Source organism: Symphalangus syndactylus, chromosome 7 (genome assembly GCF_028878055.3).
Source record: "Symphalangus syndactylus isolate Jambi chromosome 7, NHGRI_mSymSyn1-v2.1_pri, whole genome shotgun sequence".
NCBI classification, from domain to species: Eukaryota; Metazoa; Chordata; class Mammalia; order Primates; family Hylobatidae; genus Symphalangus; species Symphalangus syndactylus.
In genome coordinates, this window is record NC_072429.2 from 51,422,792 (window position 1) to 51,450,014 (window position 27,223).

Consider the following 27,223-nt stretch of genomic DNA (forward strand, 5'->3'; position numbering starts at 1 on the left):
CCGTTATAGGTTTAACTCTGAATGCTGTATAGAGGAGGGATTTATGGGGGATAAGACTCAAGGGAAACCAGCTGTGAGGAAGTGGCAGTAATCCAGGCATTGAACCTGGGCGTTAGGAGGGTTGGAGAGAAATGCAGTGGAGAGCCATAGGAGAGTGGTGCAGGACTTGTGCAAAGTGTCAAAACCCTGCTTCCTGATCTCTAATCCTTTTCCTCATTTTTGTTACCAACAAACATGACCTTCAGTGGAGATATTTATTTACCAAAAGAAATTACCTATTTTTTCTCCAACCAGTTGCTGATGTCATGAATTTCTATTAAGACTGGATAGTTCTTTCAAATTTGCCGAAACACAGCTTGACCTTTGTGTGTGTGTGTGTGTGTGTGTGTGACAGTGTCTCGCTCTGTCAGCCAGCTGGAGTGCTGTGGCACGACCTCGGCTCACTGCAACCTCCGTTTCTTGGGCTCAAGCAATTCTCCTGCCTCAGCCTCCAGAGTAGCTACGATAACAGGCATGTGCCACCATGCCTGGCTAATTTTCGTATTTTTAGTAGAGACGGAGTTTCACCATGTTGGCCAGGCGGGTCTTGAACTCCTGACCTCAGGTAATCCGCTTGCCTCGGCCTCCCAAAGTGCTGGGATTACAGGTGTGAGCCCGGCCAATTTGACCTTCAGTAGAGGTTTAATGTCAATGGAAAGGAGGGTATAAGCTTTGGACTGATATACAGGATTCAAATCCTGGCTCTCCCACTTACTAGCTGTGTGATCTTGGAAGAGTTATTTAAGCTCTCTGAGCTTGTTTCCTTGTCCGTAGAGCTTAGTTGTGATGAGTTAATGAAACTATGTGAAGAGCCTGCTCAGAGCTTGGTAGATAATAGAGGCTTACATGGTATTTCCCTTAAAGCAATAAAACAGTGGGGCCATATTGCTTTGAAGGGGGTAAAAATTTGTTCTTGGAGGAGGAAGGGTGAAAAAATCTTATGATTAATATATAAAACTAAGATGTATATACAGTACATAAGCAGATACAAAGTATATCTGTGTAATTCAAATATCATGAGGGCATGGGGAGGACTAGGAAAATAATGCCTGTAAAGGCTCCTTAGGGGGAGATAATGAAAACAAGGTTGACAAACACTGCAGTAGAGTAAGTGATTTGCCTGTTTAAATTAGGTATAACTAGGTATGTAAAGTACTAAGAGATGTGATTTTTCTTATTAATCAGTTGGTCAGTTCTGAAGAGTTCACCATTTTGGCACCTATTCAGACTCTTGTGTTTTTTGTTTGTTTGGACTAGTCAAGTGCAGGTAGTGAGAAGGGGGGAAATGGTAGAATAAGCAGTTCCAACTGTAACTGAACAGTCAGTTGAGATAACTCACTACCTTTAGACCAGCCCTGTTTGGATTCTTATCAAAAAAATTAAATACCGCAGTATCTTTTTTTGATATGTCTTCCAAATAAATGCTATACTAGAATATTTTAGAAAATATTAAATACATTTGGGACAACATTGACAATAACGAAATGAAAGGTTATCATCATAGAAATAATTTATCCAAGTGAGGTTTAATAGTAAGCTCAGCAATCAGAGCCACCACTAGTGGTTATTAATATTTCTTTATTTGTGGACTCTTATTAATATTAAACTTCTGTGTGTCCACCCTTAAATATAGCTATTCTAGTAGTACTGCATCATTAGTAAGTGTTTATAAGTAAATGTTTTGATTAACTGAAACTTTAATTGTCAAGTCTTCTAAAACTTGTCTACTTTAAGCTGGTATACTGAAGGTAAGTTTAGCCAACTGCCACATAAAGTCATACCCTGTTTATGAATGTGAGGCGGGATTAGAACTCTGAGATGTTGTAAGTACATAGTGATTAATTAGCACTGTCAGTCACAACTATTGAGAGCTCAGGTCCAACAATATAATCTTCATGTAGGGAAGACAAAAGTTAATTTTTTTGTTAAAATTGAAAACTTCCTGATTATAAAAGTAGTACATATACATTAGCAGATTAGAATGTAAACTATAAAGAAGCAAATAAAAACAGCCATAGTAACTGTTATGTTCCTGCCCTTCTTTATTGATTTCTCCAACAGTGATGATCATTCTTTTTATTTGAAATTTTTTACTGAAATAAGTACTGAAATAGCCCCTTCTGTTTATTTCTTGGTTTTAATATAAATATAAAATTTATATTTACAATTTTGTATTTTACTTTCAAAAATATCCTTTTTTTTTTTTTTTTTGAGATAGAGTTTTGCTCTTGTAGCACAGGCTGGAGTGCAATGGCACGATCTCGGCTCACTGCAACCTCCACCTTCCGGGTTCAAGCTATTCTCCTGCCTCAGCCTCTCAAGTAGCTGGAACTACAGGTGCGCGCCACTACGTTCATCTAATTTTTGTATTTTTAGTAGAGACAGGGTTTCACCATGTTGGCCAGGCTGGTCTCAAACTCCTGACCTCAGGTGATCCGCCTGCCTCGGCTTCCCAAAGTGCTGGGATTACAGGCGTGAGTGAGCCACCATGCCTGGCCCAAAAATATCTTTCAATAATCTTATCTGTTCTAGTACAGAGTTTACAGACTAGTTTCCTTTGAGCTGGATTGAGTCTTCAGATATATTTTGTTCATCATAATATTGACTATCTTGACTCGTGGTTTTGTTTTTTCTTTTTTTGAAACAGGATCTCACTTTGTCACCCAGGGTAGAGTGCAGTGATGCAAACACTGCTCCCTGCAGCCTTGACCTCCTGTGCACAAGGGGATCCCCCTAGCCACTCCACTGCTTCAGCCCTCTAAGTAGCTGGGATGACAGGCACATGCCACCACGTCCAGCTATTTTTTTTTTTTTTTTTTGGTAGAGAAAGAGTTTCGCCATGTTGCCAAAGCTGGTATCGGAACTCCTGAACTCAAGCTATCCACAGCCCCCCAAAGTACTGGGGTTACAGGCATGAGCCACCATGTTTGTTGACTCATGCAGTTTTAAAGATGCTTTTTAATTAGTTCCTACATTTTAAAATTGGGAGAATTAATATTAAAAACTTGAATTTTGAGCTTCTCTTGAAAAGCCACATGGTCTTGAGACACTAGGCCTGCACTCTTCCATGGCAGCACTTGGCAGTGGCTGGCATATTTAGATAGGCCATGCATTTTCTAGTATGCCACAATCTGTCACTCAGTGTCATCTCTCTATGGCGTGTCAGGCTGTTTCATTTAGGAGCTCTGCCTTGATGTTTATTCTAGGCTAATCCTTACTAAAGCAGCCCTGGATGGAACTCTTTTGTTTGTTGCTAATACTGTATCTGTTTTTGTCTTACAGGAGAAGATGTATGGTCTTATGCAAAGGGACTTCCTCACATGTTTCAGCAGGGTGGTGTATTCTACAGTATTATGAAGAAAACCATGGGTATAGTTAATTTGATTTTATTCTTAAATAATAGCTCTACTGAAGCTATTTTAAGATTAAGAAAGTTCATATAGTTTTCTACTAAAATATTTTCAAAGTTACTTTTAGGTTTATATTCTTCAGCAATTTGCCTAGTTAAAATGGATTATTACCCTGATATGGTCAGCTATGTTTTCTGCTAGTATTACTAAAAATTTATCAATTTGTTGCTATTCTTTTCTCACTTAAATTATGTGTATGGGTGTATGATTCTTTTCTTTTTTTTTTTTTTTGAGTTGGAATTTCGTTCTTGTTGCCCAGGCTGGAGTGCAATGGTGCGATCTCGGCTCACTGCAACCTCTGCCTCCTGGGTTCAAGCGATTCTCCTGCCTCAGCCTCCTGAGTAGCTGGGATTACAGGCATGTGCTACCACGCCCGGCTAATTTTGTATTTTTAGTAGAGATGGGATTTCTCCATGTTGGTTAGGCTGGTCTTGAACTCCCGACCTCAGGTGATCTGCCCGCCTTGGCCTCCCAAAGTGTTGGGATTGCAGGCGTGAGCCACTGTGCCCGGCCATGTGTATGATTCTTTTTTTTTTTTTTTTTTTGAGACGAAGTCTTGCTCTTGTCCCCCAGACTGGAGTGTGATGGCGCGACCTTGGCTCACTGCAACCTCCACCTCCGGGTTCAAGCAATTCTCCTGCCTTAGCCTTCCGAGTAGCTGGGATTATAGGCAGCTGCCACCACGCCCAGCTAATTTTTTGTGTTTTTTTAGTAGAGACAGGGTTTCACCGTGTTGACTAGGCTGGTCTCGAACTCCTGACCTCAGGTGATCTGCCCGCCTCGGCCTCCCAAAATGTTGGGATTACCCACCACACCCAGCCATGTGTGTGATTCTTAACAACTAAAGACAAATTGTGAAATCAGAAGCAGATTTGTTTATAATGCTAGTATTCCAGAACCAGATAATATTTGTGTTGTTGTTATTATGTTTGGCCATATTTAGCATATATTTTATTGCTTTCTAAGTTCTAGGATACAGCTCATTATACATTTAGCTTCTTTCACATTGTGCATACGTCGTTTGTAAAGATAGACTTGTGTACAAGTGTATGTCTGTATCTTCAGAGTGGTCTTAAGAGAGAGGTTGCCAGGCCATGTGTTTGGACTTCACACATTTTTTTCAAAGATTTTATGTTAATGCTTTCGGCCCCAGACTTACCATTCTGGCTTATCTATTTCACCTACCTGGCCACTGTAGACATTAATTGCATAATCTATTGTTTTCATGTCTTCCTCATACACTTTTTTTTTACTTCCAACTTGGTTGTTGTAGAAATATTCAAACATATACAAAAGTAGCAAGAATAATATAATGAGCCCTCATTTACCTACTACACAGCCTCAATAATGATTAGTACATCTCTGTCCCCTTTTTAATTGGACTAGTTTAAAGTAAATCTCAGATATACTATAATTTCACCTATAAGTACATTGATACATATTTCCTTTTTTTCCTTTGAACTCAGCCTCCAGCGTCAGTCCTCTGGGCTCAAGTGATCCTCATCCCTCACCCTACTGGGGTGGATCCCTACTGGGATGATCCTCATCTCTCACCCTACTGAGTAGCTGGGACTACAGGCATGAGCCACCATGCCCGACTAATTGTTTTTACATTTTTTGTAGAGACAAGGTCTCACTATGTTGCCGAGGCTTGTCTCGAATTCCTGAGCTGAGGTGATCTTCCTGCGTCGGCCTCCCAAAGTGTGCAGATTACAGGCGTGAGCCACTTTGCCTGGCTGAATACTTAAAAGTTTAACTGGGGCTGAGCACAGTGGCTCACACCTGTAATTCCAGCACTTTGGGAGGCCGAGTTGGGCAGATCACTTGAGGCTAGGAGTGTGAGACCAGCCTGGCCAACATGGGAAAACCTCATCTCTTTAAAAAATACAAAAAATTAGCCGGGTGTGGTGGTGCATGAGTATAGTCCCAGCTACTTGGGAGGCTGAGACCCGAGAATTGCTTGAACACAGGAGGCGGAGGTTGCAGTGAGCCAAGATCATGCCACTGCACTCCAGCCTGGGTGACAGAGTGAGACTCGATAGATAGATAGATAGATAGATAGATAGATAGATAGATAGATAATAGATTAGATACATAGATGATAGATTGGATAGATTAGATAAATGATCAATTAGATTAGATTAGATAGATGATAGATAGATAGACAGACAGACAGTTTTATTGGAGCACAGCCACACTCATGTTTACATGTTGTCTATGGCTGCTTTCACATTACAGTGGCAGAGTTGAATACTTGTGAAAGAAACCATGTGGTGCACAAATGTTGCCCTATACAGAAAAAATGTGCCTATTTATGTTTTAATATGCTTTTGAGATCTGTCTTGTTGCATGTATTAGTTTATTCCTTTGTTTTTTAAAAACACTTTGAATAACTAGAGTTTATTCCTTTTTATTGCTGAGTAGTATTCCATGATATAGATGTGTCATATTTTAAAAGACCTGTAACCGGCCAGGTACTGTGGCTCACACCTGTAATCCCAGCACTTTGGGAGGCCAAGGTGAGCAGATTGCCTGAGCTCAGGAGTACAAGACCAGACTGGGCAACGTGATGAAATCCCATCCCTATTAAAAATATAAAAAATAATTGGGCGTGGTGATGTGTGCCTGCGGTCCCAGCTACTCAGGAGACTGAGGTGGGAGGATCAATTGTGTTTTCTTCTAGGAGTTTATAGTTTTAGTTTTTATATTTAGGTTTATGATCCATTTCAAGTTGATTTTTTAATATGTTTCAGGGTATGAGTCAAGGTTCATTTTTTAATGTATAGATGACCAGTTGTTCCAGCACCGTTTGTTGAAAAGGCTTTATGTTATCCATTGAATTATTTTGGCATATTTGTCAAAAATCAGTTGACCATGAGTCATACACCTGAAAAGGATGAATTATGTGATATGCAAAATATACCTCAGTTAAGTTACTTTTTCTTAAGTCAACTGACTATATGTGTGGTTCTATTAGTATTTGTAGAATCTCTTTTCTGTTTTGTTGATCTATATGCCTCTCCTTTCTCCAGTACAGTAATAATCCTGATTATTGTATCTTATAGTTATTCTTGAAATCATTGTGAGTCCCTCATCTTTTTTTCTTTTTCAGAATTGTTTTGGGTGTTCTGAGTCCTTTGTTTATCCATATACATTTTATTATTTTTATTTATTTATTTACTTATGTTTTTGAGATGGAGTCTTACTCTGTCACCCAGGCTGGAGTGCGGTGTCGCAGTCTTGGCTCACTGCAACCTCTGCCTCCCAGATTCAAGCCATTCTCCTGCCTCAGCCTCCCAAGTAGCTGGGATTACAGGCGCCTGCCACCTCGCCTGGCTAATTTTTGTAGTTTTAGTAGAGACGGGGTTTCACCATCTTGGCTAGGCTGGTCTTGAACTCCTGACCTCGTGATCCATCCGCCTCGGCCTCCCAAAGTGCTGGGATTACAGGCGTGAGCCACCATGCCTGGCCTATTTACTTATTTATTTATTTTTGAGACAGAGTCTCGTTCTGTTGCCTAGGCTGGAGTGCAGTGGTGCGATATTGGCTCACTGCAACCTCTGCCTCCTGGGTTCAAGCGATTCTCCTGTCTCAGCTTCCCGAGTAGCTGGGATTACAGGTGCATACCACCACACCCAGCTAATTTTTTTGTGTTTTTAGTAGAGACAGGGTTTCACCATGTTGCCCAGGCTGGTCTCGAACTTCTGTATTTATTTATTTTTTTGAGATGGAGTCTCACTCCGTCACCCAGGTTGGATGGAGTGCAGTGGCACGATCTCGGGTCACTGCAACCTCCATCTCCTGGGTTCAAGCAATTCTTTCCTGCCTCAGCTTCCTGAGTAGCTGGGATTACAGGCGTACGCCACCACACCTGGCTAATTTTTGTAATTTTCATAGAGACAAGGTTTCACTATGTTGGTCAGGCTGATCTCAAACTCCTGACCTCAAGTGATCTGCCTTCCTCACCCTCCCAAAGTATTGGGATTACAGGCATGAGCCACCGCGCCTGGCCTATCCATATAAATTTTAGTATCAGCTTGATTTCTTCAAAAAGAGTCTGCCGGGATTTTTATTGTGATTGCATTGAATATACAGGCTGTGCCTGATTTAGGACTTTTTGACTTTATGATGGGTTTATCAGAGTATTAAATGCATTTTGGGCCAGGCGCAGTGGCCTGTTATCCCAGCACTTTGGGAGGCTGAGAAAAGTGGATCACCTGAGGTCAAGAGTTTGAGACCACCCTGGCCAACATTGTGAAACCCTGTCTCTACTAAAAATACAAAAATTAGCCAGGTGCAGTGGCATGCGCCTGTAATCCCAGCTATTTGGGAGGCTGAGGCAGGAGAATCCCTTGAACCCAGGAGGCAGAGGTTGCAGTGAGCCGAGATCACACTGCTGGTACTCCAGCCTGGGTGATAGAGCAAGACTCTGTCTCAAAAAAAAAAAAAAAAAATGCATTTTGACTTTATCTGGCTGTAACCCGTTGTAAGTTGAGGAGCATCTGTATAGATCAAATTGGGGACAGTTGATATCTTGACAACATTGAGTCTTTTGAATCATGAAGATGTTATAGTTCTTGTTTTTGGTTTTATTGAGACAGAGTCCCACTTTGTTACCCGGGTTGGAGTGCAGTGACACAATCACAGCTTACTGCATTGTCGACCTCCCTGGCTCAGTTGATCTCCCACCTCGGCCTCCTGAGTAGCAGGGACTACAGGTGCACACCACCACGCCCTGCTAATTTTTGTATTTTTTTGTAGAGACAGGGTTTTGCATATTGCCCAGTCTAGTCTTGAACTCCTGGGCTCAAGCCATCTCCTGCCTCAGTCTCCCAAAGTTCTGAGATTACAGGCATGAGCCACTGTGCCTGACCAAAAATGTTATATTTCTTCATTGATTTAAGTCTTTAATATCTCTCATCAAAATTTTGTAGTTTACAGCATATAGGTCTGACACATAGTTTGTTAGATTCACACCATGAAATATTTGTTTTTTAGATGATACTGTAAAAGATGCTTCTACAGGCCGGGCGCAGTGGCTCACGCCTGTAATCCCAGCACTTTGGGAGGCCGAGGCGGGCAGATCATGAGGTCAGGAGATCGAGACCATCCTGGCTAACACGGTGAAACCCCGTCTCTACTAAAAATACAAAAAAATTACCCGGGTGCGGTAGCGGGCGCCTGTAGTCCCAGCTACTCGGGAGGCTGAGGCAGGAGAATGGCGTGAACCCAGGAGGCGGAGCTTGCAGTGAGCCAAGATAGCGCCACTGCAGTCTGGCCTGGGAGATAGAGCAAGACTCCATCTCAAAAAAAAAAAAAAAAAAAAAAAGATGCTTCTACAAATTTCAAATTTCCTATTGTTCATTTCTAGTACATAGAATATACCCAAAGGACTATAAATCATGCTGCTATAAAGACACATGCACACGTATGTTTATTGCGGCACTATTCACAATAGCAAAGAGTTGGAACCAAACCAAATGTCCAACAACGATAGACTGGATTAAGAAAATGTGGCACATATACACCATGGAATACTATGCAGCCATAAAAAATGATGAGTTCATGTCCTTTATAGGGACATGGATAAAACTGGAAAACATCATTCTCAGTAAACTATCGCAAGGACAAAAAACCAAACCGCATGTTCTCACTCATAGGGGGGAATTGAACAATGAGAACTCATGGACACAGGAAGGGGAACATCACACTCGGGGGACTGTTGTGGGGTGGGGGGAGGGGGGAGGGACAGCATTAGGAGATATACCTAATGCTAAATGACAAGTTAATGGGTGCAGCAAAACAACATGGCACATGGATACATATGTAACAAACCTGCACATTGTGCACATGTACCCTAAAACCTAAAGTATAATAAAAAAAAAAAAAAAGAAATAAAATTGGCTTTCTTTTTCTTTTGTTTTGTTTTTTGAGACGGAGTCTTGCTCTGTTGCCCATCACGCCAGTGCAGTGGTGCGATCTCAGCTCACCACAACCTCTGTCTCCTGAGTTCAAGCGATTCTCCTGCCTCAGCTTCCCAAGTAGCTGAGACTAAAGGTGCATGCAACAATGCCTGGCTAATTTTTTTATTTTTAGTAGAGACAGGGTTTCACTATGTTGGCCAAGCTGGTCTCGAACTCCTGACTCATGATCTGCCTGCCTCAGTCTCCCAAAGTGCTGGGATTACAGGCATGAGCCACCATGCCTGGCCTCTTTTTTTTTTTTTCTTGGATACAGGGTCTTACTCCATCACCCAGGCTGGAGTGCAGTGGCGCAATCTTAGCTCACTGCAACCCTTACCACCCGTGTCCCACCACCAACTAGGCTCAAGCAATTCTCCAGTCTCAGCCTCCCAAGTAGCTGGGACCACAGGTGTGGGCCACCACACCCGGCTAATTTTTGTATTTTTTGTAGAGACGGGGTTTCACTATATTGCCCAGGCTGGTCTCAAACTCCTGAGCTCAAAGTAATCCGCCCGCCTCGGCCTCCCAAAGTGCTAGGATTACAGGTGTGAACTACTGCACCTGGCCTAAAATTTTTTTTTTTTTAACATTGCCCTTGATTGCCCTTGTACCCCATGTGTGACCTTGCTAAACTCACATATTTTAGCAACTTTTAGCAGATCCTTGTCTATGTAGATCATCATGTCTTTTGGAAATAAAAGACAATTTTATTAGCAATGGCTAGGACCTTTCAGTTCAGTGTTAAGTCGGAAAGGTGAGAGTAGACATTATTTCCTTTTTCCATTATCTTGGAAGCATTCAGCGTGCAGGTTTTTCAGAGATACCTTTCGTAAGATTGAGGATTGATTGAGGATATTTCTTTCTATTCCTGGGTTTGTTGAGAGATTATATTATGAATGGATGTTGAATTTTGTGAGATGCTCTTTTCCTACATGTATCAAGATGATCATATGGTTTTTCTCTTTTGGTTTGTTGATAGCGTGAATTACATTGATTTTTTTGAATGTTGAACCAACTTTACTTGCTGGATTTAATTTGCTAATATTTTGTTGAGTGTTTCTGTGATTGTGTTCAGGAAGGATAATTATCTGTAGTTTTCTTGTAATGATTGTTTAATCAGGGTAATGTTGGCTTCATAAAATAGCATTGAGAAGCATTGCCTCCTCTTCTGTTTTTTTGGTAGATTTTATAATAGTTTTATTTTAACTGGTAGAATTCACCAGTGAAGCCATCTTTGCCTAGAGTTTTCTTTGCTGGGCAGTTTTTTAACTACAAATTTAATTTCTTTAATAGAGTACTCCTAAAATTATCTATTTCTTCTTGAGTAAGCTTTGTTAGTTTTGTCTTTTAAGAAATCTGCCCATTTCATCCAGGTTATCAACTGTATTGACATTAAGTTGTTTCCAGTATTCCCCTATTGTTGTCCTTTTAACGTCTGTGGAATCTGTAGTTCTTTCATTTCTGATCTTGGCAACTTGTGCCTCTTTTTTTTTTTTTTTTGGCTGTCCAGTCTGGCTGTTGATCTTTTCAAAGAAACGTTTGGATTCATAGGGTTTTTTTTGTTTGTTATTTTTCTGATTTCAGTTTCATTGATTTCTGCTTTTATGTTTATTTTTTCCTTCCTTATGCTTGCTTTAGGTTTAATTTGCTCTTTCTTTTCTTATTTCTTTATTTTATTTTTGGAGACAGAGTCTCAATCTCTTGCCCGGGCTGGAGTGCAGTGGTGCAATCTTGGCTTACTGCAACCTCCGCCTCCCGGATTCAAGCAATTCTCATGCCTCAGCCTCCCAAGTAGCTGGGATTACAGGTGTGCGCCACTATGCCCAACTAATTTTTGTATTTTTAGTAGAGATGGGGTTTCGCCATGTTAGCCGGGCCAGTCTTGAATTCCTGGCCTTAAGAGATCTACCCACCTTGGCCTTCCAAAGTGCTGAGATTACAGGCATGAGGCACCATGCCCAGCCTACAAATTTTTTTTTAATGTAGGCATTTAAAGCTATAAATTTCTCTCTAAGCATCCCTTCCCTTCTCTTTTTTTTAACATCCTTTTTTTTTTTCTTTCTGAGACAAAGTCTTACTCCGTTGCCTAGGCTGGAGTGCAGTGCCGTGATCTCAGCTCACTTTAACCTCCACCTCCTGAGTTCGAGTGATTCTCCTGCCTCAGCCTCCCAAGTAGCTGGGATTAAAGGCACGTGCCACCATGCCTGGCTAATTTTTGTATTTTTAGTAGACATAGGGTTTCGCCATGTTGGCCAGGCTGGTCTAGAACTCCTGACCTCAGGTGATCTGCCTACCTCGGCCTCCCAAAGTGCTGAGATTACAGGTGTGAGCCACCATGCCTGGCCTTTTTACATCCCTTTTAAACTTTTTATCTTTCATTTCATTCTACTTGGTTTTATTTTCTTCCTTTTTAAAATTCTTTTTTAAATTCTACTTTCTGAAATATATTGATACTAATTAGTGGTTTTTAGAAGTTAATATTTAGGATTGATTATGGGGATTCCAGTAATCTGGATCGATATGCACTGTCTTCCATGCAACTGCAAATAACTTCCTTCAGTTGTGTTTTGTGTGTGGGAGGGGGTTGAAGGATAAGGGGGTGGCATGGGAATGGCTATCTTTACTATTTTCAAAATAGTTTTGTTTCTAGTTTGGAATTATTTTTTAAATGTTAACTGTGTTGCTGAGACAATTCAGTGGGGAAAGAATAGTCTTTTCAACAAGTGGTCCTCAGACAATTAGATATTAGCATGCAAAATATTGAAGTTTGATGTCTACCTCAGGTTTGACCTCTGCCTCACACCATATACAAAATTAATTCAAAGTAGATCAAAGACCTAAGTTTACTTGCTAAAACTAGAAAACTCTTAGAAGAAAACATAAGCATAAAATGTATTGACCTTGGATTAGGCATAATCTTAGATATGAAAATAAAAGCATAAATAACAAGAGAAAAAAGTAAATAAAAAGCAAACTTCTGTGCTACAAATCGTACTATCAAGAAAGTAAATACACAACCCACAGAATGGGAGAAAATTTTTGCAAACATGTATCTGAGAATGGATTTGTATCCAGAATATAAAGAACTCTTACAACTAAACAAAAAAGACAAATAACAGTTAAAAATGGGCAAAAGATATGAATAGATTTCTCTCTAGAGAAAATATATAAATGGCCAATCACATGTGAAAAGATGCTCAACATCATTAGTCATCAGGGGAATGCAAATCAAAAGAAAAATGGGATGGTATAATACTTCATACTCACTAGCCTGGCTGTGGTCCAAAAGTCACATAGTAATAATTGCAGGCGAGAATGTAGAGAAATTGAAACTCTCATACCCTGCTGGTAGGAATGTAAAAATGATGCAGCCACTTGGGAACTTTGGCAGTTCCTCAAAAGATTAAACATAGAGTTACTATATGATCCAGCAGTTCTACTCCTAGGTGTGTACCCAAGATAAATGGAAACATATGTCCACACAAAATTTGTACACAATGTTCATAGGTGCATTATTCATCATAGCCTAAAATGGAAGTTACTAAAATGTCCATCAACTGATGATTGGATAAATAAAATGTGGTATAGCCATACAGTGGAATATTATTTGGCAATAAAAAGTAGTAAAGTATTGGTACTTGTTACATCATGGATGAACCTTGAAAACATTATGCCATATGAAAGAAGCCAGTCACAAAAGAGCATATAGTGAAATATCCAGAATAGGAACACTTAGAGAAACAGAGAATCAGTGGCTTCCCTAGGGCTGGGAATGAGGTAGAGGGAATGACTGCTAAGGTTCAGGGTTTCTTTTTGCGGTGATGAAACTGTTCTAAAAGTTCCACAACTTTGTGAATACGCTAAAAACTGGCTATGCACAGTAGCTCATGCCTGTAATCCCAGCACTGGGAGCCTAAGGTGGAAGGATCTCTTGAGCCCAGATCGCAGTGAGCTATGATTGCACTACCACACTGCAGCCTGGGTGATAGAGGGAAACTCTGTCTCTAAAAAAAACTATATATATATATGTGTGTATGTGTGTGTGTGTGTATCCCAAACCATTCGGTTATACACTTAAAATGGGTGAATTGTATGTGAACTATATCTCAATAGAGTTGTCATATTTCTTAGAATGTTACATGTAGTGCTTATCATTAAGAGGTAGTTTAGAGCTCTGGAGTTGAAATGGGATAGTTCCCGTGACCCCTTCAAGGGGCTTATGAAGGGGTTGGCTTGCTTACTCAGCCCGCAGCCCTCAACCCTTCATGGGACAGGCAGCACACAGGTCAGCAGATACAGGGGCCGGGATGAGTGCTTCTGGGCACCAGCAGGAGTAGAACTCTGTGCGGCCCTGCAGCAGCATCTAGGGGGGTACCTGTGACCCCCAGGGCCCCAGAGGGCATGTGTTAACAGTGTGCCCTTTTAGCTTTCCCCTCCACAAATAGCTTAGTGTTTAACAGCTCAGTGGAGGGTCAGGGTGACAGCCTTTTGCACCCACCCTCTTGGTACCCAAGTTCTGGTCTGGCATCCAGGAAGAATCAGGTTGCACGAACGAATTGAAGGGTGGTGAATGTGGAGGAGTTTTTTGAGTGGTGGAGGTGGCTCTCAGTGGGGTGGGGAGCTAGAAAGGGGATGGACTGGAAAGGTGGTCTTCCCCTGGAGTTCAGCTGTCCCCAGCCAAACTCTTCCCTGAAGTACCCCCGTCAAGCCATCCCTCTGAAGTCAAGCTACTTTTCTCTGACATCCAGCTGTTTCTTCTCTTCTCTCGTTCTCTGCCACTTTGCCAGTCTGCTGGTCTGCCTGGGGTTTTTATGGGTACAGGATGGGGGGCAGGGCAGGCCAAAAAGCAATATTTGAGCAGAAAAACAGGAATACATGTTCTGACTTTGGGCAGCAGGTCCAGGCTTGAGGGTAGGCCTCCACCAGGGACCCTGCCCTTTTCTGCCTAGTATTTCCCTGCCTCCTTTCTGTATCAGAGTCAGAACATTTGAGATCAAATTCTGGATGTATTACACTCTGACTTCTGAGTGTCAGTTTATTTGTAAAGTGGGTATGATAATGTCAGGGTGATTGTGAGGATCAAAGGAGATAGTGGATGTATAGCAGTTAGCAAATGATCTGGTATTTAAATACTTAGCAAATGTTTGTTGTTATTAGAATTCCAGCTGTTGTTCGCAAAATTAAAACTCTGACTATAACACAGCCGTTTGAAATGGATCATCCTCAGAAAAGTACCTTCCAAAATAGAATTTTTTCTGATATTTGTGGTAAATTTTTCCCTGTATTTTTATAACAGATTCATGTGGCAAATTATTACTATTAAGTTCAGGGGTACAAGTGCAGGTTTGTTACCTAGGTAAACTTGTGTCATGGGGATTTGTTGTACAGATTATTTCGTCACCCAGATATTTAGCCTAGCACCCACCTGATCCTCCCTCCTCCCACCCTCTACCCTCTGAATGGCCCAAGTGTGTGTTGTTGTTCCTCTCTTTGTGTCCATATGTTCTCATCATGTACCTCCCATTTATCATCATCATCATCATCATCATCATCATCATCATCATCATCATCATCCTCATCATCATCCTGTGGTCAAAGAATCAAAACATATCAAGCCTCTCTCAACCCCAGCTATTTACCTCCGTCTTCCAAAAACAGGAAAGGAGCATACATAACTCTCTTACTTTATTCAAATCCACCTTAACATATAGATGGTTCCATTTACATTTGAAAAACAGTATTGCCCATTAAACTAAACTATACTATTACTGTTTCTGTTCTTCATTTTTGGAAAGGTATTCTAAAATTAATTGGCTTAGGCCAGGTATGGTGGCCCATGCCTATAATCCCAGCACTTTGGGATGCCTAGGTGGGCAGATCATTTAACATGGTGAAACCCTGTCTCTACAAAAAATGCAAAAATTAGTTGTGTATGGTGGCAGGCACCTGGAATCCTAGCTACTCAGGAGGCTGAGGCATGAGAATTGCTTGAACCTGGTAGGAGGAGGCTGCAGTGAGCTGAGATCGCACCACTGCGCTCCAGCCTGGGCAACAGAGCTGAGAGCGGACTCCACTCCCCCCAACCCCAACAACAACACCAAAAAAAAAAAAGAATAAAATTAATTGGCTTAAAATATAGTAAGTTTTCGGCCAGGTGTGGTGTCTCATGCCTGTAATCCCAGCATTGTGGGAGGCCAAGGCAGACAGATCGCTTGAGCCCAGGGGTTTGAGACGAGCCTGGGCAACATGATGAAACCCTGTCTCTACTAAAAATAGAAAAATTGGCCAGGTGTGGTGGCATGTGCCTGTAGTCTCAGCTACTGGTGAGGCTGAAGTGGGAGGATCGCTTGAGCCCAGGAGGCCGAGGCTGCAGTGAGCTATGATCACACAACTGTACTCCAGCCTGGTTGACAGAGTGAGACCCTGTCCCCCACAAAATATATGTGTATATATATATATATATATATATAGAGAGAGAGAGAGAGAGAGAGAGAGAGAAAGTTTTCTTGCAGGTTTTTATACAGAGAAATGAAGAAATGAATGGCGAATTTAGTTTTAACTATATAATACTCAGCTTTGCCTGTGTTTGAACTTTATAAAAATGGAATTATGCTGTATACCTTCTTCTATGATTTCTTTCTTTCTTTTTTTTTTGAGACAGGAGTCTCGCTCTGTCGCCCAGGCTGGAGTGCAGTGGTGTGATCTCGGCTCACTGCAAGCTCTGCCTCCTGGGTTCACACCATTCTCCTGCCTCAGCCTCCTGAGTAGCTGGGACTCCAGGTGCCCGCCACCATGCCCGGCTAATTTTTTGTGTTTTTAGTAGAGACGAGGTTTCACTGTGTTAGCCAGAATGGTCTTGATCTGCTGACCTCGTGATCCACCCGCCTTGGCCTCCCAAAGTGCTGGGATTACAGGCGTGAGCCACCGCGCCCAGCTGCCCAGCTTTTTTATTTTTTATTTTTTTGAGATGGGGTTTTACTCTCAGGCTGGAACGCAGTGGTATGATCACAACTCCCTGCAGCCTCAACCTCCCAGGTTCAAGTGATTCTTCTGCCTCAGCCTTCCAAGTTGCTGGGACTACAGGCATATGCCACTACACCCAGCTAATTTTTTAAATTTTTTGTAGAGGTGAGGTCTCCTTAGGTTGCCCAGGCTGGAACTCTTAGGCTCAAGTAGTCAATTTGCCTCTGCCTCCCCAGGTGCTGGGATTACAGGCATGAGCCCCATACCTGGCTGACTTGTTTAGTTTAGCAACACTTTTTCAGGTACATCTGTGTTGATGAGTTCAACTATAAGGTTATTCATTTTCACTGCCACATAGTTTTCTGTTGTATTGTTTTTAACACAATTCATTGTTCTGCTCATGAGCTTTTGGGTAGTTTCTGGGTTTTTAATGTAAAGAATAATGTAACTATAAATACTAGTATACATGTCATTAGCATATGTAAGTAATTAAATTTTTGTTTTGTTTTGTTTTGAGACAGAGTCTCGCTCTGTTGCCCTGGCTGGAGTGCAGTGGCGCGATCTTGGCTCACTGCAAGTTCCACCTCCTGGGTTCACGCCATTCTCCTGCCTCAGCCTCCCGAGTAGCTGGGACTACAGGCACCCACCACCACACCTGGCTAATTTTTTTTTTTTGTATTTTTGGTAGAGACGGGGTTTCACTGTGCTAGCCAGGATGGTCTTGATCTCCTGACCTTGTGATCCACCCGCCTCAGCCTCCCAAAGTGCTGGGATTACAGGTGTGAGCCACTGTGCCCGGCCCTAAGTAGTGGAATTGTTGATACGTGATAGAGAAATTTTAATGTGCCTTGCTTCTTAAAATTCAAAGGACTATATAAAATCTGAACATTCTCTATACCTGCCAAAAAAAACCGTAAACAATTATCCTTAAAAGTATCACAACAGTATTTGTATTGTATTTAAAGTATATAATTTTGTTTTTGTTTTTTTTTTTTTTTGAGACAGAGTCTTGCTCTTTTGCCCAGGCCTCCCAAAGTGCTGGGATTACAGGTGTGAGTCACTGTGCCCAGCCTATCCATTGATTTTTAAATATACATTTTAAATTGGGGCATTTGTTATTTGTTTTGTTTTGTTTTAAGACAGTTTCTTGCTATCACCCATGTTGGAGTTCAGTGGCTCAGTAATAGCTTACTGCAGCCTCAAACTCCAGAGCTCAGTGATCCTCCTGCCTCAGCCTCCCAAAAAGCTGAGACTGTAGGTGTATGCCATCACCCTCAGCTAACCTTTTGTTTTTTTGTAGAGACCAAGGTCTTACCATGTTGCCCAGCTGGTATCAAACTCCTAGCCTTTGTTTGTTGGAAACAAACTCCAAGTGATCCTCCCGCCTCAGCCTCCCAATGTGCTGAGCCACCATGCCTGCCTGGAGTTTTTTAATAACAGTATAAATGTGCAGAAACTATAGAAATGGGAAACATCACCTATCATTTAAAAATATTTGTCTTATACATACATGTTTTAGGCAAGATTGTAATCATAGTACTTAGATTTGTTTCCTGCTATTGCAGCATCACGCACATTTTAATATATATATCAGGCATCACAGTTTTCTATCTAAATATTTTTTTTTGAAACGGAGTCTCACTCTGTTGCCCAGTCTAGAGTACAGTGGCATGATCTGGGCTCACTGCAGCCTGCGCCTCTTGGGTTCAAGCATTGTTTATCTAAAATTTTTTTTTTTGAGATGGAGTCTTGCTCTGTTGCCCAGGCTGGAGTGCAGTGGTGCGATCTTGGCTCAGCACAACCTCCACATCCTGGGTTCAAGCAATTCTCCCTGCCTCAGCCTCCTGAGTAGCTGGGACTACAGGTGCGCACCACCATGCCTGGCTAATTTTTGTATTTTTAGTAGAGATGGGGTTTCACCATGTTGGCCAGGCTGATCTCAAACTCCTGACCTCATGATCTGCCCGCCTCGGCCTCCCAAAGGCTGGGATTACAGGTGTGAGCCACTGCGCCGGGCCTGTTTATCTAAATTTTAATAGCTGCATATACTTCCAACAGGTAGATAGGAAATAATTATTTCTTATCGAAAATTTAGATTTTTTGCATTATTTCATTGTAAGTAATACTGTGATGAACATGTGTGGAACTATGATTCTTTCTAGGGATAGCCAAGGAAAAGCATCTCAGTAGCAATCTGGAAACACCTGCAAAACCTTTTTTTTTTTTTTTTTTTTTTTTGAGATGGAGTCTTGCTTTGTCACCCAGGTTGGAATATAGTGGCGCCATCTCGGCTCACTGCAACCTCCGCCTCCTGGGTTCAAGCAATTCTCCGGCCTCAGCCTCCCCAGTAGCTGGGACTACAGGCTCACACACCACCATGCCAGCTAATTTTTGTATTTTTAGTAGAAACTGGGTTTCACCATGTTGGCCAGGCCAGTCTTGAACTCCTGACCTCAAGTGATCTGCCCGCCTTGGCCTCCTAAAGTGCTAGGATTACAGTCGTGAGCCACCAGGCCCGGCCACAAAACCTTTTTTTTCTTTTTTTTTTTTGAGATGGAGTCTCGCTCTGTCACCCAGCCTGGAGTGCAGTGTCACGATCTCAGCTCACTGCAAGCTCCGCCTCCCGGGTTCACGCCATTCTCCTGCCTCAGCCTTCCGAGTAGCTGGGACTACAGGCGCCTGCCACCACGCCCGGCTAATATTTTTTGTATTTTTAGTAGAGACGGGGTTTCACCATGTTAGCCAGGATGGTCTTGATCTCCTGACCTCGTGATCCACCCGCCTTGGCCTCCCAAAGTGCTGGGATTACAGGCGTGAGCCACCGCGCCCGGCCCCTTTTTTTTCTAATAGAAGAATTAAAACATATTGACTACCTGATTGATATTAGGCACTGTGGTATGTGCTTCAATGTTTTAATATTTTTAATGTGCTTAAATGTTTTCTCATTTAATCCTTAAATAATTGAGTGAAATGAGTAATATACCCATCATTATACTTACCCGATTGTATTATAATAATCTGTTTGTAACTATCTTCTAAGAATTATGGTATTTTATTTTTAAATCCTCAGAGTCTATTTTAGTTCCTGGCACATAGTGAGGCTCAATAGATGTTATCTATTCAGATGGATGTTTAAAAGCTTTGCCTTGAGGCAGTTTTGGCCTTATAAAATTCTCTTCTTTGCTACTTTTGTTTCCTGAGCTATAGTCTATAGATTTCTGAGGACAGGGATTGGTAGCCAATAAACTCATTCCAGATGTGCACAGAAAAGTAGTATTTAGACCACATCTCTGACTTCAACTTTGGTATATCTGTTTTTGTCTTTTATCTCTGCTGAAAATGTGTCAAGAGGAAATTCTACTTGGATTTTTATTAATTGATACTTTACCTACCATTGAAATTAATGTTTATTTGAAATTAATGTATGTTATTTATACATTTGCAATTGAGTTATTTCAGAGAGGTACATTAGAACCATTGAAGCTCTTTTTCAGGGAATGAAGAACTATTCTTAATATCCTACAAAACTAGAGAATGCCTAAATGCCCACAAAGCATTCCCGAGTTTATTCATTATCCCACCTCTCTGAATTTCTGTAGCACTTATCCTTTCATTTGATTCTAACTAGTTTGCTTTTGCCTTTATATTTTGCCATAAACATATTACTATGTACCATATATTATAAAAAGTTCCTTATCTTTTTTTTGAAAATAGTATATAATTTTGTAAATTGGAAAACGCTTACTGTCACATATGTGGAGTATACTTAGAGTGACAAATTTAAAGTGTAAAGGTAGTGGATTGTTTAAAACACACAATTTTTTTTTTAATACACAGGCTGAAACAAGTGTAAAATTTTTGAATACCCTGTAGTGAGACCAACTCCTTGACTAGAAAATAAGAGAAGTTTACTTTAAAGTTTTTATCCTCTGCTGCTGCATTAGTGGACCAGGAGAAATAAATAGCAGTGAGCCTTGTGAGGAGCATCCATAACCCCTGGCCTACCTGGGTGGTTCTGGCCTACCAGAAATGAATAAGAATTATTTCAAAGGAATTTAATTGAATAAGGTATTTTAAATTTTTTATAAGCGTTAGTTCACACTGAAGTCATGGTGCATTATTTAGTTTTTCTAAATGTGCCCCATAGCTACTGCTTTAACTATGGAATATCTTATTTTGAAAGCTCATATTTTTTATATTCGTGAAAGATACATACCTACGGCACACTGTGAAAACACCTTTCTGATATTTTACAATTCAATAGAATGACTTGATTTTTAGTTCAACATACTGTGCAACAAGTTAGGTATACCTCAATTTGCCTTGATAGATGTTTTGGCAAAGTTTATAATTTGAATTGTAATAAAGGTATATTCTTTTATTTGTTTACATTGTGTTTTCCTTATAGCTCAGCTGTTTGTTTCAATCGCCATTCTTTTTTCTTTTTTTTTGAGACTGAGTCTCACTCTGTCGCCCAGGCTGGAGTGCAGTGATGTGATCTCAGCTCACTGCAACCTCTGCCTCCTGAGTTCAAGCGATTCTCCTGCCTCAGCCTCCTGAGTAGCTGGGACTATAGGCGCATGCCACCACGCCCGGCTATTTTTTTTTTTTTTTTTTTTTTGTATTAGTAGTAGAGACTGAGTTTCACCATTTTGGCCAGGCTGGTCTTGAACTCCTGACCTCAGGTGATCCACCTGTCTGCCTCCGAAAGTGCTGGGATTATGTGCATGAGCCACTGCACCTGGCTTCAAGCTCCATTCTTTTTTTTTTTCTTTGAGATGGAATTTCACTCTTGTTGTCCAGGCTGGAGTGCAGTGCCGCAATCTCAGCTCACTGCAACCTCTGCTTCCTGGGTTCAAGCGATTCTCCTGCCTCAGCCTCCCAAATAGCTGGGATTACAGGCGCCTGCTGCCACGCCCAGCTACTTTTTTGTATTCTCAGTAGAGATGGGGTTTCACCATGTTGGCCAGGCTGGTCTCGAGCTCCTGACCTCAGGTGATCCACCTGCCTTAGCCTCCCAAAGTGCTGGGTTTACAAGTGTAAGCCACTACGCGACCTCAAGCCCCATTCTTAACTTTGCTATTAGTTAAGATAGCAAAAAAATTTTTTTAAAAAAGATCTCTGGGGAGAACTACTTTAGGGTCTATGGTGATGGTTCTTTTTTGTAATACAATAAATCTGAATGAATTTTGTTTTGAAAGCTGTTATCTGTTATTTAAAATTCACTATTTTAACTATAATTGTCTTGACTACACTTTTATTAATACCTTAAGATTTTAATATGTTAAATATCTTTTCCCTTTTTTAGGTATGGCTGATGGCAAGCATTGTACTTTTCCACATCTGCCTGGCAAAACCTTTGTCTATAATGCTTCTGAAGATAGACTGGAATTGTGTGTGGATGCTGCAGGACACTTCCCCATTGGTCCTGATGTTGAAGATTTAGTCAAAGAGGCTGTAAGTCAGGTTCGAGCAGAGGCTATTACAAGAAGTAGGGAATCAAGTCCCTCACATGGGCTATTAAAACTAGGTAGTGGTGGAGTAGTGAAAAAGAAATCTGAGCAACTTCATAACGTAACTGCCTTTCAGGGAAAAGGGCATTCTTTAGGAACTGCATCTGGTAACCCACACCTTGATCCAAGAGCTAGGGAAACTTCAGTTGTAAGAAAGCATAATACAGGGACAGACTTTAGTAATAGTTCCACTAAAACAGAGCCTTCTGTATTCACAGCTTCTTCTAGTAATAGTGAGCTTATTCGAATAGCTCCTGGAGTAGTAACAATGAGAGACGGTAGGCAGCTTGATCCTGATTTGGTTGAGGCCCAGCGAAAAAAATTGCAGGAAATGGTTTCTTCTATTCAGGCTTCAATGGACAGGCACCTTCGGGATCAAAGTACAGAGCAGTCACCATCTGATCTTCCTCAAAGGAAAACAGAAGTTGTGAGTTCTTCTGCAAAGTCTGGGAGTCTTCAGACTGGCTTGCCTGAATCTTTTCCTTTAACTGGTGGTACTGAAAATTTGAATACAGAAACAACTGATGGCTGTGTAGCAGATGCGCTGGGAGCAGCCTTTGCCACAAGGTCAAAAGCACAAAGGGGAAATTCTGTGGAGGAGCTTGAAGAGATGGATAGTCAAGATGCTGAGATGACTAACACAACTGAGCCAATGGATCACTCTTGATTTAATTAGAGGCTAATAAAGGCAGAATGTTTATTGTGAATATGTAATATTTGTTGGCTGGGCCACGTAACTTGATTAGTCATTAAAAATCTTGTACGTATATAATTCAAAGATTATATCTTGTTATTCAGTGCATGATAGCAAGTGTGTGATTGGCCATAGCTTTTAATATACTGCTGCCCAGGCTGGCTCTGAATTTCTATAAATTAGCTATTAGATCTGCTGAGATGACTTTCTTCCATATATGTGGTTCATTGGAAGTTCTTTGTAATTTTAATTCCATGAAAGTCTTTATGTTTCCAACATGAAAATTCTCTTACTTAAATACGTTTGATTTCTGAAAAGGCTAGAAATGGAGGGGAAATGAGATTTTGCTAATGTTGATGTCATCAAGGTAACCATCTCACATACTAGTGTCAAAAGGTTTATGTAAACTTGAATTTTATCTGAACTAAATTGTATCTTAAAATTCATACAATTATTTATTAGACAGTGGGATGCAAATGTTTCCATGAACATAAACACATTCATAGAGATTTCTTGGCGAAAATATCTTGAGAATAGAATGTAATGATATAACATTTTGCTGATTTGCGCAAGGTTGGGGAAAAATCTCTTCTAGATTGATGAGGTCAATGTGATTCAGTTGTGTTGCTGTCTGAGCCAGCACAGCCAATTGTGTGTGCTCTATTAATATGTTACCATTATTTTTGATTCCTGGCTTGGTCAAGAACCACCTGATATTTTTTTTTTTAATCTTGCAGAAAAGTTGATTGCAAAATGTGGTAGAAAAAGAAATAATGGTAGCAGTAGAGAATTTATAAATAAGAGTTTATCTTTATGAATGAGTTAATTGTTCTACAGTTTTGATCAGTGGTATTTAAGCCTGTATATGCTAAGTGTATTTATGCCCCTTTGAGCCAAAATGTTTTCTTTTTTTTTTTCTTAGAATCCATAAGAGTTTATTTGTTGGCTTCACTTGGGTTTAGATGCAAATTTTACTGCATCACACCCTGATCAGCTGGGTATTTGCTTAGTGTATTCATCAAGTCTTTTAGTGCCAGTTTCCTTGAGAAGCAGCTTTCATGCTTATTCCTTAAAAACAACAGAAGAGTGTTTATCCTGAGATTGGTATTGCACTATTTTATTTTATTCTGCAAATCTGTATTCTGAAATGTACATTTCAACCCATATTCTTCATCTGTTCACTGAAATTAAGTTGAATTTGAATGGCTGAAAGACAAAATGTATGTTAATACAATCTCTTACCTAGAGCATTCAAAGCCTGGCTGTCTCTGTTTGCACATGTAACAGATGCAGAACTGTGTTTGTAATTCTAAGAAAATGTATGTCAGAAAGTATTTTATCAGATGTTTAAAAATCTCTGCCTGTTGATTCATAAGGGATATAGACAGTACTTTAACTTGTGTTTCCAGATAAGGCAGATTTTGGTCATCTTTCTGTGAAAGTATCTCTAACTGAATCCACTTCTTAAACAAACTACTCTATTTTAAATAAGGAAAGATTGGAGAATCTAGACATTTTACAGGTGTATCTGAGCAAAATATATATTTGGGTTAGTTTTTATCACATTATCACATTTGTCTTTATATTTTATCTTCATCCTAAATTTTCTTTCTCCCTATCAAAACAGCAGGAAATTTTTAAATTTTTATATTGTACACTATTTTTGCATAAAATAAGAGCTGTAGCTACCAAATACTATTTACTACTTAGTAAAGGTGGCTTCTGTGTATTAAACGACAAATTACAAATATCACTTCACTAACCACTATAATTATTTTTGGCTTTTTCAGCCACTGTAACTTTTTTTGGGGGGGGATTTAAATACAGGAAGTTTAATCAAAAAATGCACTGCTTTCATGTAAAATGATATAATCATCTTTAACAAATATTTTGTTCATTGATAACTGACAGATATCTCATAGCATTAACATAAAATACCAGAAACAAACTTTATCTCCCTATTCTTACATTTAGTGCAAATTAGAATGCGTATGTGAATGTTAGAAGATGGACTTAATCTCTGACAACTTTATTAATTTCTCTAGCTACAGCAATGCTATTTAAAAGCCAGTTAGGTATGAATAGTACAATAACAGTTTGGGTTCTCCCTTGATAAATGAATAAAAGGCTCAATTCTGATAAGTGATCAAATTTCTTGAAATTATTTCAAATCAGCTGAAAATTTGGTTGGGGTGATTGATGGTTTTTGAGAAGTAGGCCAGGTATCCTCACAAAGAAGTTTTAGAATAGGGTTTCTTTAAGTTTTTAAATATCATCCTTTGTCTTTCCATATGGTTTTCATAACCAAATACATGACTATAGCATGGTTATTTTTCTAGTACTGCCATTTGTGATATAGCCACATCTTGGAGTGCAAGCTAGACATCTCAGGTAAATTTTTTTTTTTTTTTTAGCCCTAGAGGTAACATTATAACTAAAATGCATTCCTGCAATTCTGTTTGCAGTGCTTCACTAAACATTGAAATAAAGTTGTAAATTTTTTCCTCAATAATCCATTCTATAGTTAATCATACCAAATTTAAGTTGATGACCTAAAGTCCAGGTAGTGTTGAAGATAGTATATATCTAGAATACTGGTAATGAGAAATTGTTGTAAATTGAAGAAAACAAGATGCTGCCATATATTAAGATAGAATATAATTAACTCCATGAGAATGGTTACTCAGGAACTAGTTAAAGAGCAAACCCATTTCTCCCCCTTCACTCTGTTTCAGATATTTTATTGGAAAATGTTAGGGTAGAGGCCTGAGAAAGTTAGCAAATGCTATTGACTGATACTGGCTCTGTGTCTTCCAGTGATTTTTAGTTGGGTTTTTACAGTCAAGCCTACTGCTTGCAATTAAGATATCAATCTGAAATGCATCTGTAATTCCTGGCCACAGGTCCTTATTGCCATTATTTTTAAGTATCTTCATTGGAGATGAACACTGACTTTTGCATATGGTCTCTTACCTCAGGGAAGATCACTTGCTAGCAACTCATACTACTAATGACAGGTTTTTGAGAATTGTACTGACATCACATGTTAGCTACTAAATGCAAAATGTATAAAAGTATTGTTTTATGTAGTTAGCTACAATACTATCTGCTACTGAATAACTCTCTAAATATGTAGACCTCACTAATAATTAACCTTTAGGTAAAAAATTTACTTCTGTCATTAATTACACTTCAACTGGTCGATATAGTGGCAGCATAAAGTGTTTATTTCAGAATATCAGTACAGTTTTGTCTTCATTTTTCAACAGTAATTTCAATTGGTTCATACTTAAAATACTACAGCACAGATTTTGAGTTTTATGATTCTCAAAGCAAGGTTTCCATCTTAAGATTTTTATAAGAACAGCCTTTGCAAAATTGGATTAAATTCCACCTATCTTAATGTGAATTAAAAACCACCATTTATAATAATAATAGTGAGTGCCATATTCTAAGTTGAGTAAATGTATCCTACCATTCAAGGTTATATAATTTAACAAAATTGTACAACCTTAAGGCTCTTCACAGTATAAATTAATTTTTCAAACCAGAGCTGTTCACATGAAAATATTCGTTAGTAGAATGTATATTTAAGAAATAAAACAACAAAGGGGAACTATATCACCCATGTAAGTTATAGAGTTAATTACAAGTTCTACCATTCTTGATAATTCTTTGAGATGCTAAGTGTTTCAGTTCGTACTTAATGATACTTAAATCGTGGGAATTTTAATGTTTGTTCCAAAATAGCAGAAATTGTAAAAATTGTGAATTATTGGAGAAAATGCCATTACTTGTATATCTGACATTTAATTTTTTAATTATGGAGACTACATGCTTTTGTAGTATAATATTAATGATTATTCTCTTGTAAAAGAAAAGGAAAAATTAGTAAAGAAAAAAGTTTTAGTTGATGTTACCTGCTTGTGAGTATCAGTTACTTAGTTTTTAAAATTTTAAGGTATTGCATACTTTTCTTTAGAATGCAGAAATCTTGTCCTGAGCCCTTATGCCTGTGGTAGAGCAATGCAAGACTGAAAAGGTTGTCAGTATTTTCAGGCTTATTTGACTAAGAATTCGTGCCAAGAACTGGAAAGTCTACTTTTTGGAGGGAAATGATATTTAGAATTTGTAAACATAAGCAGTAATAGTGTAAATATTTAGAAAAATAGCAAGTGCTTTAACTGCTCAATAAAATAGTATAGATGTTATGTCACCCTTAAGGCACTGGCTGTTGCCCATTATTTTCCGATTTCGTGATTGCTGTATATATTACATTTGAGTAATGAATAATTGGTAGTAGTGTATTATAGTGTTCTACAGCACACCTTACTGTACAGTATTTGAAGTTTTCTTTTATATCAATAATAAAACTATAAGTTAATACTGATTTTCCCCTGAAATTCTCCACATTAGCTTTTAAAGGTAATTTTATGTTCTTTAGTTTCCTGGAATTACAATGCATGAACATATAGTTCAGTTTTGTAAAGAAATTCTTAAATAATAAAGTTTTCTTGTTGAACTTAAGCGGGTTATCATACAGGAATAGTAATTTTTCCCCTCAATGTAGATTTCATTGCTAGATGAAATGGACCCGGTGAAAACAGAGTGCGCAATTAAAAAAAAAAACAAAAAAAAAAA

General features: G+C 39.5%; 1 protein-coding gene across 1 annotated transcript in view; it reads left to right on the plus strand.

Moving 5' to 3' along the window:
- Positions 1 to 27,223, plus strand: part of VCPIP1 (valosin containing protein interacting protein 1) — a 39,779-nt gene extending 12,556 nt beyond the window's left edge. Inside the window, exons 2-3 of the mRNA XM_055286178.2 lie at positions 3,322 to 3,408; positions 21,684 to 27,223. Of these exons, the coding sequence (XP_055142153.1) occupies positions 3,322 to 3,408; positions 21,684 to 22,555 (959 nt within the window). The 3' untranslated portion in view covers positions 22,556 to 27,223. The remainder of the gene's footprint in view (positions 1 to 3,321; positions 3,409 to 21,683) is intronic.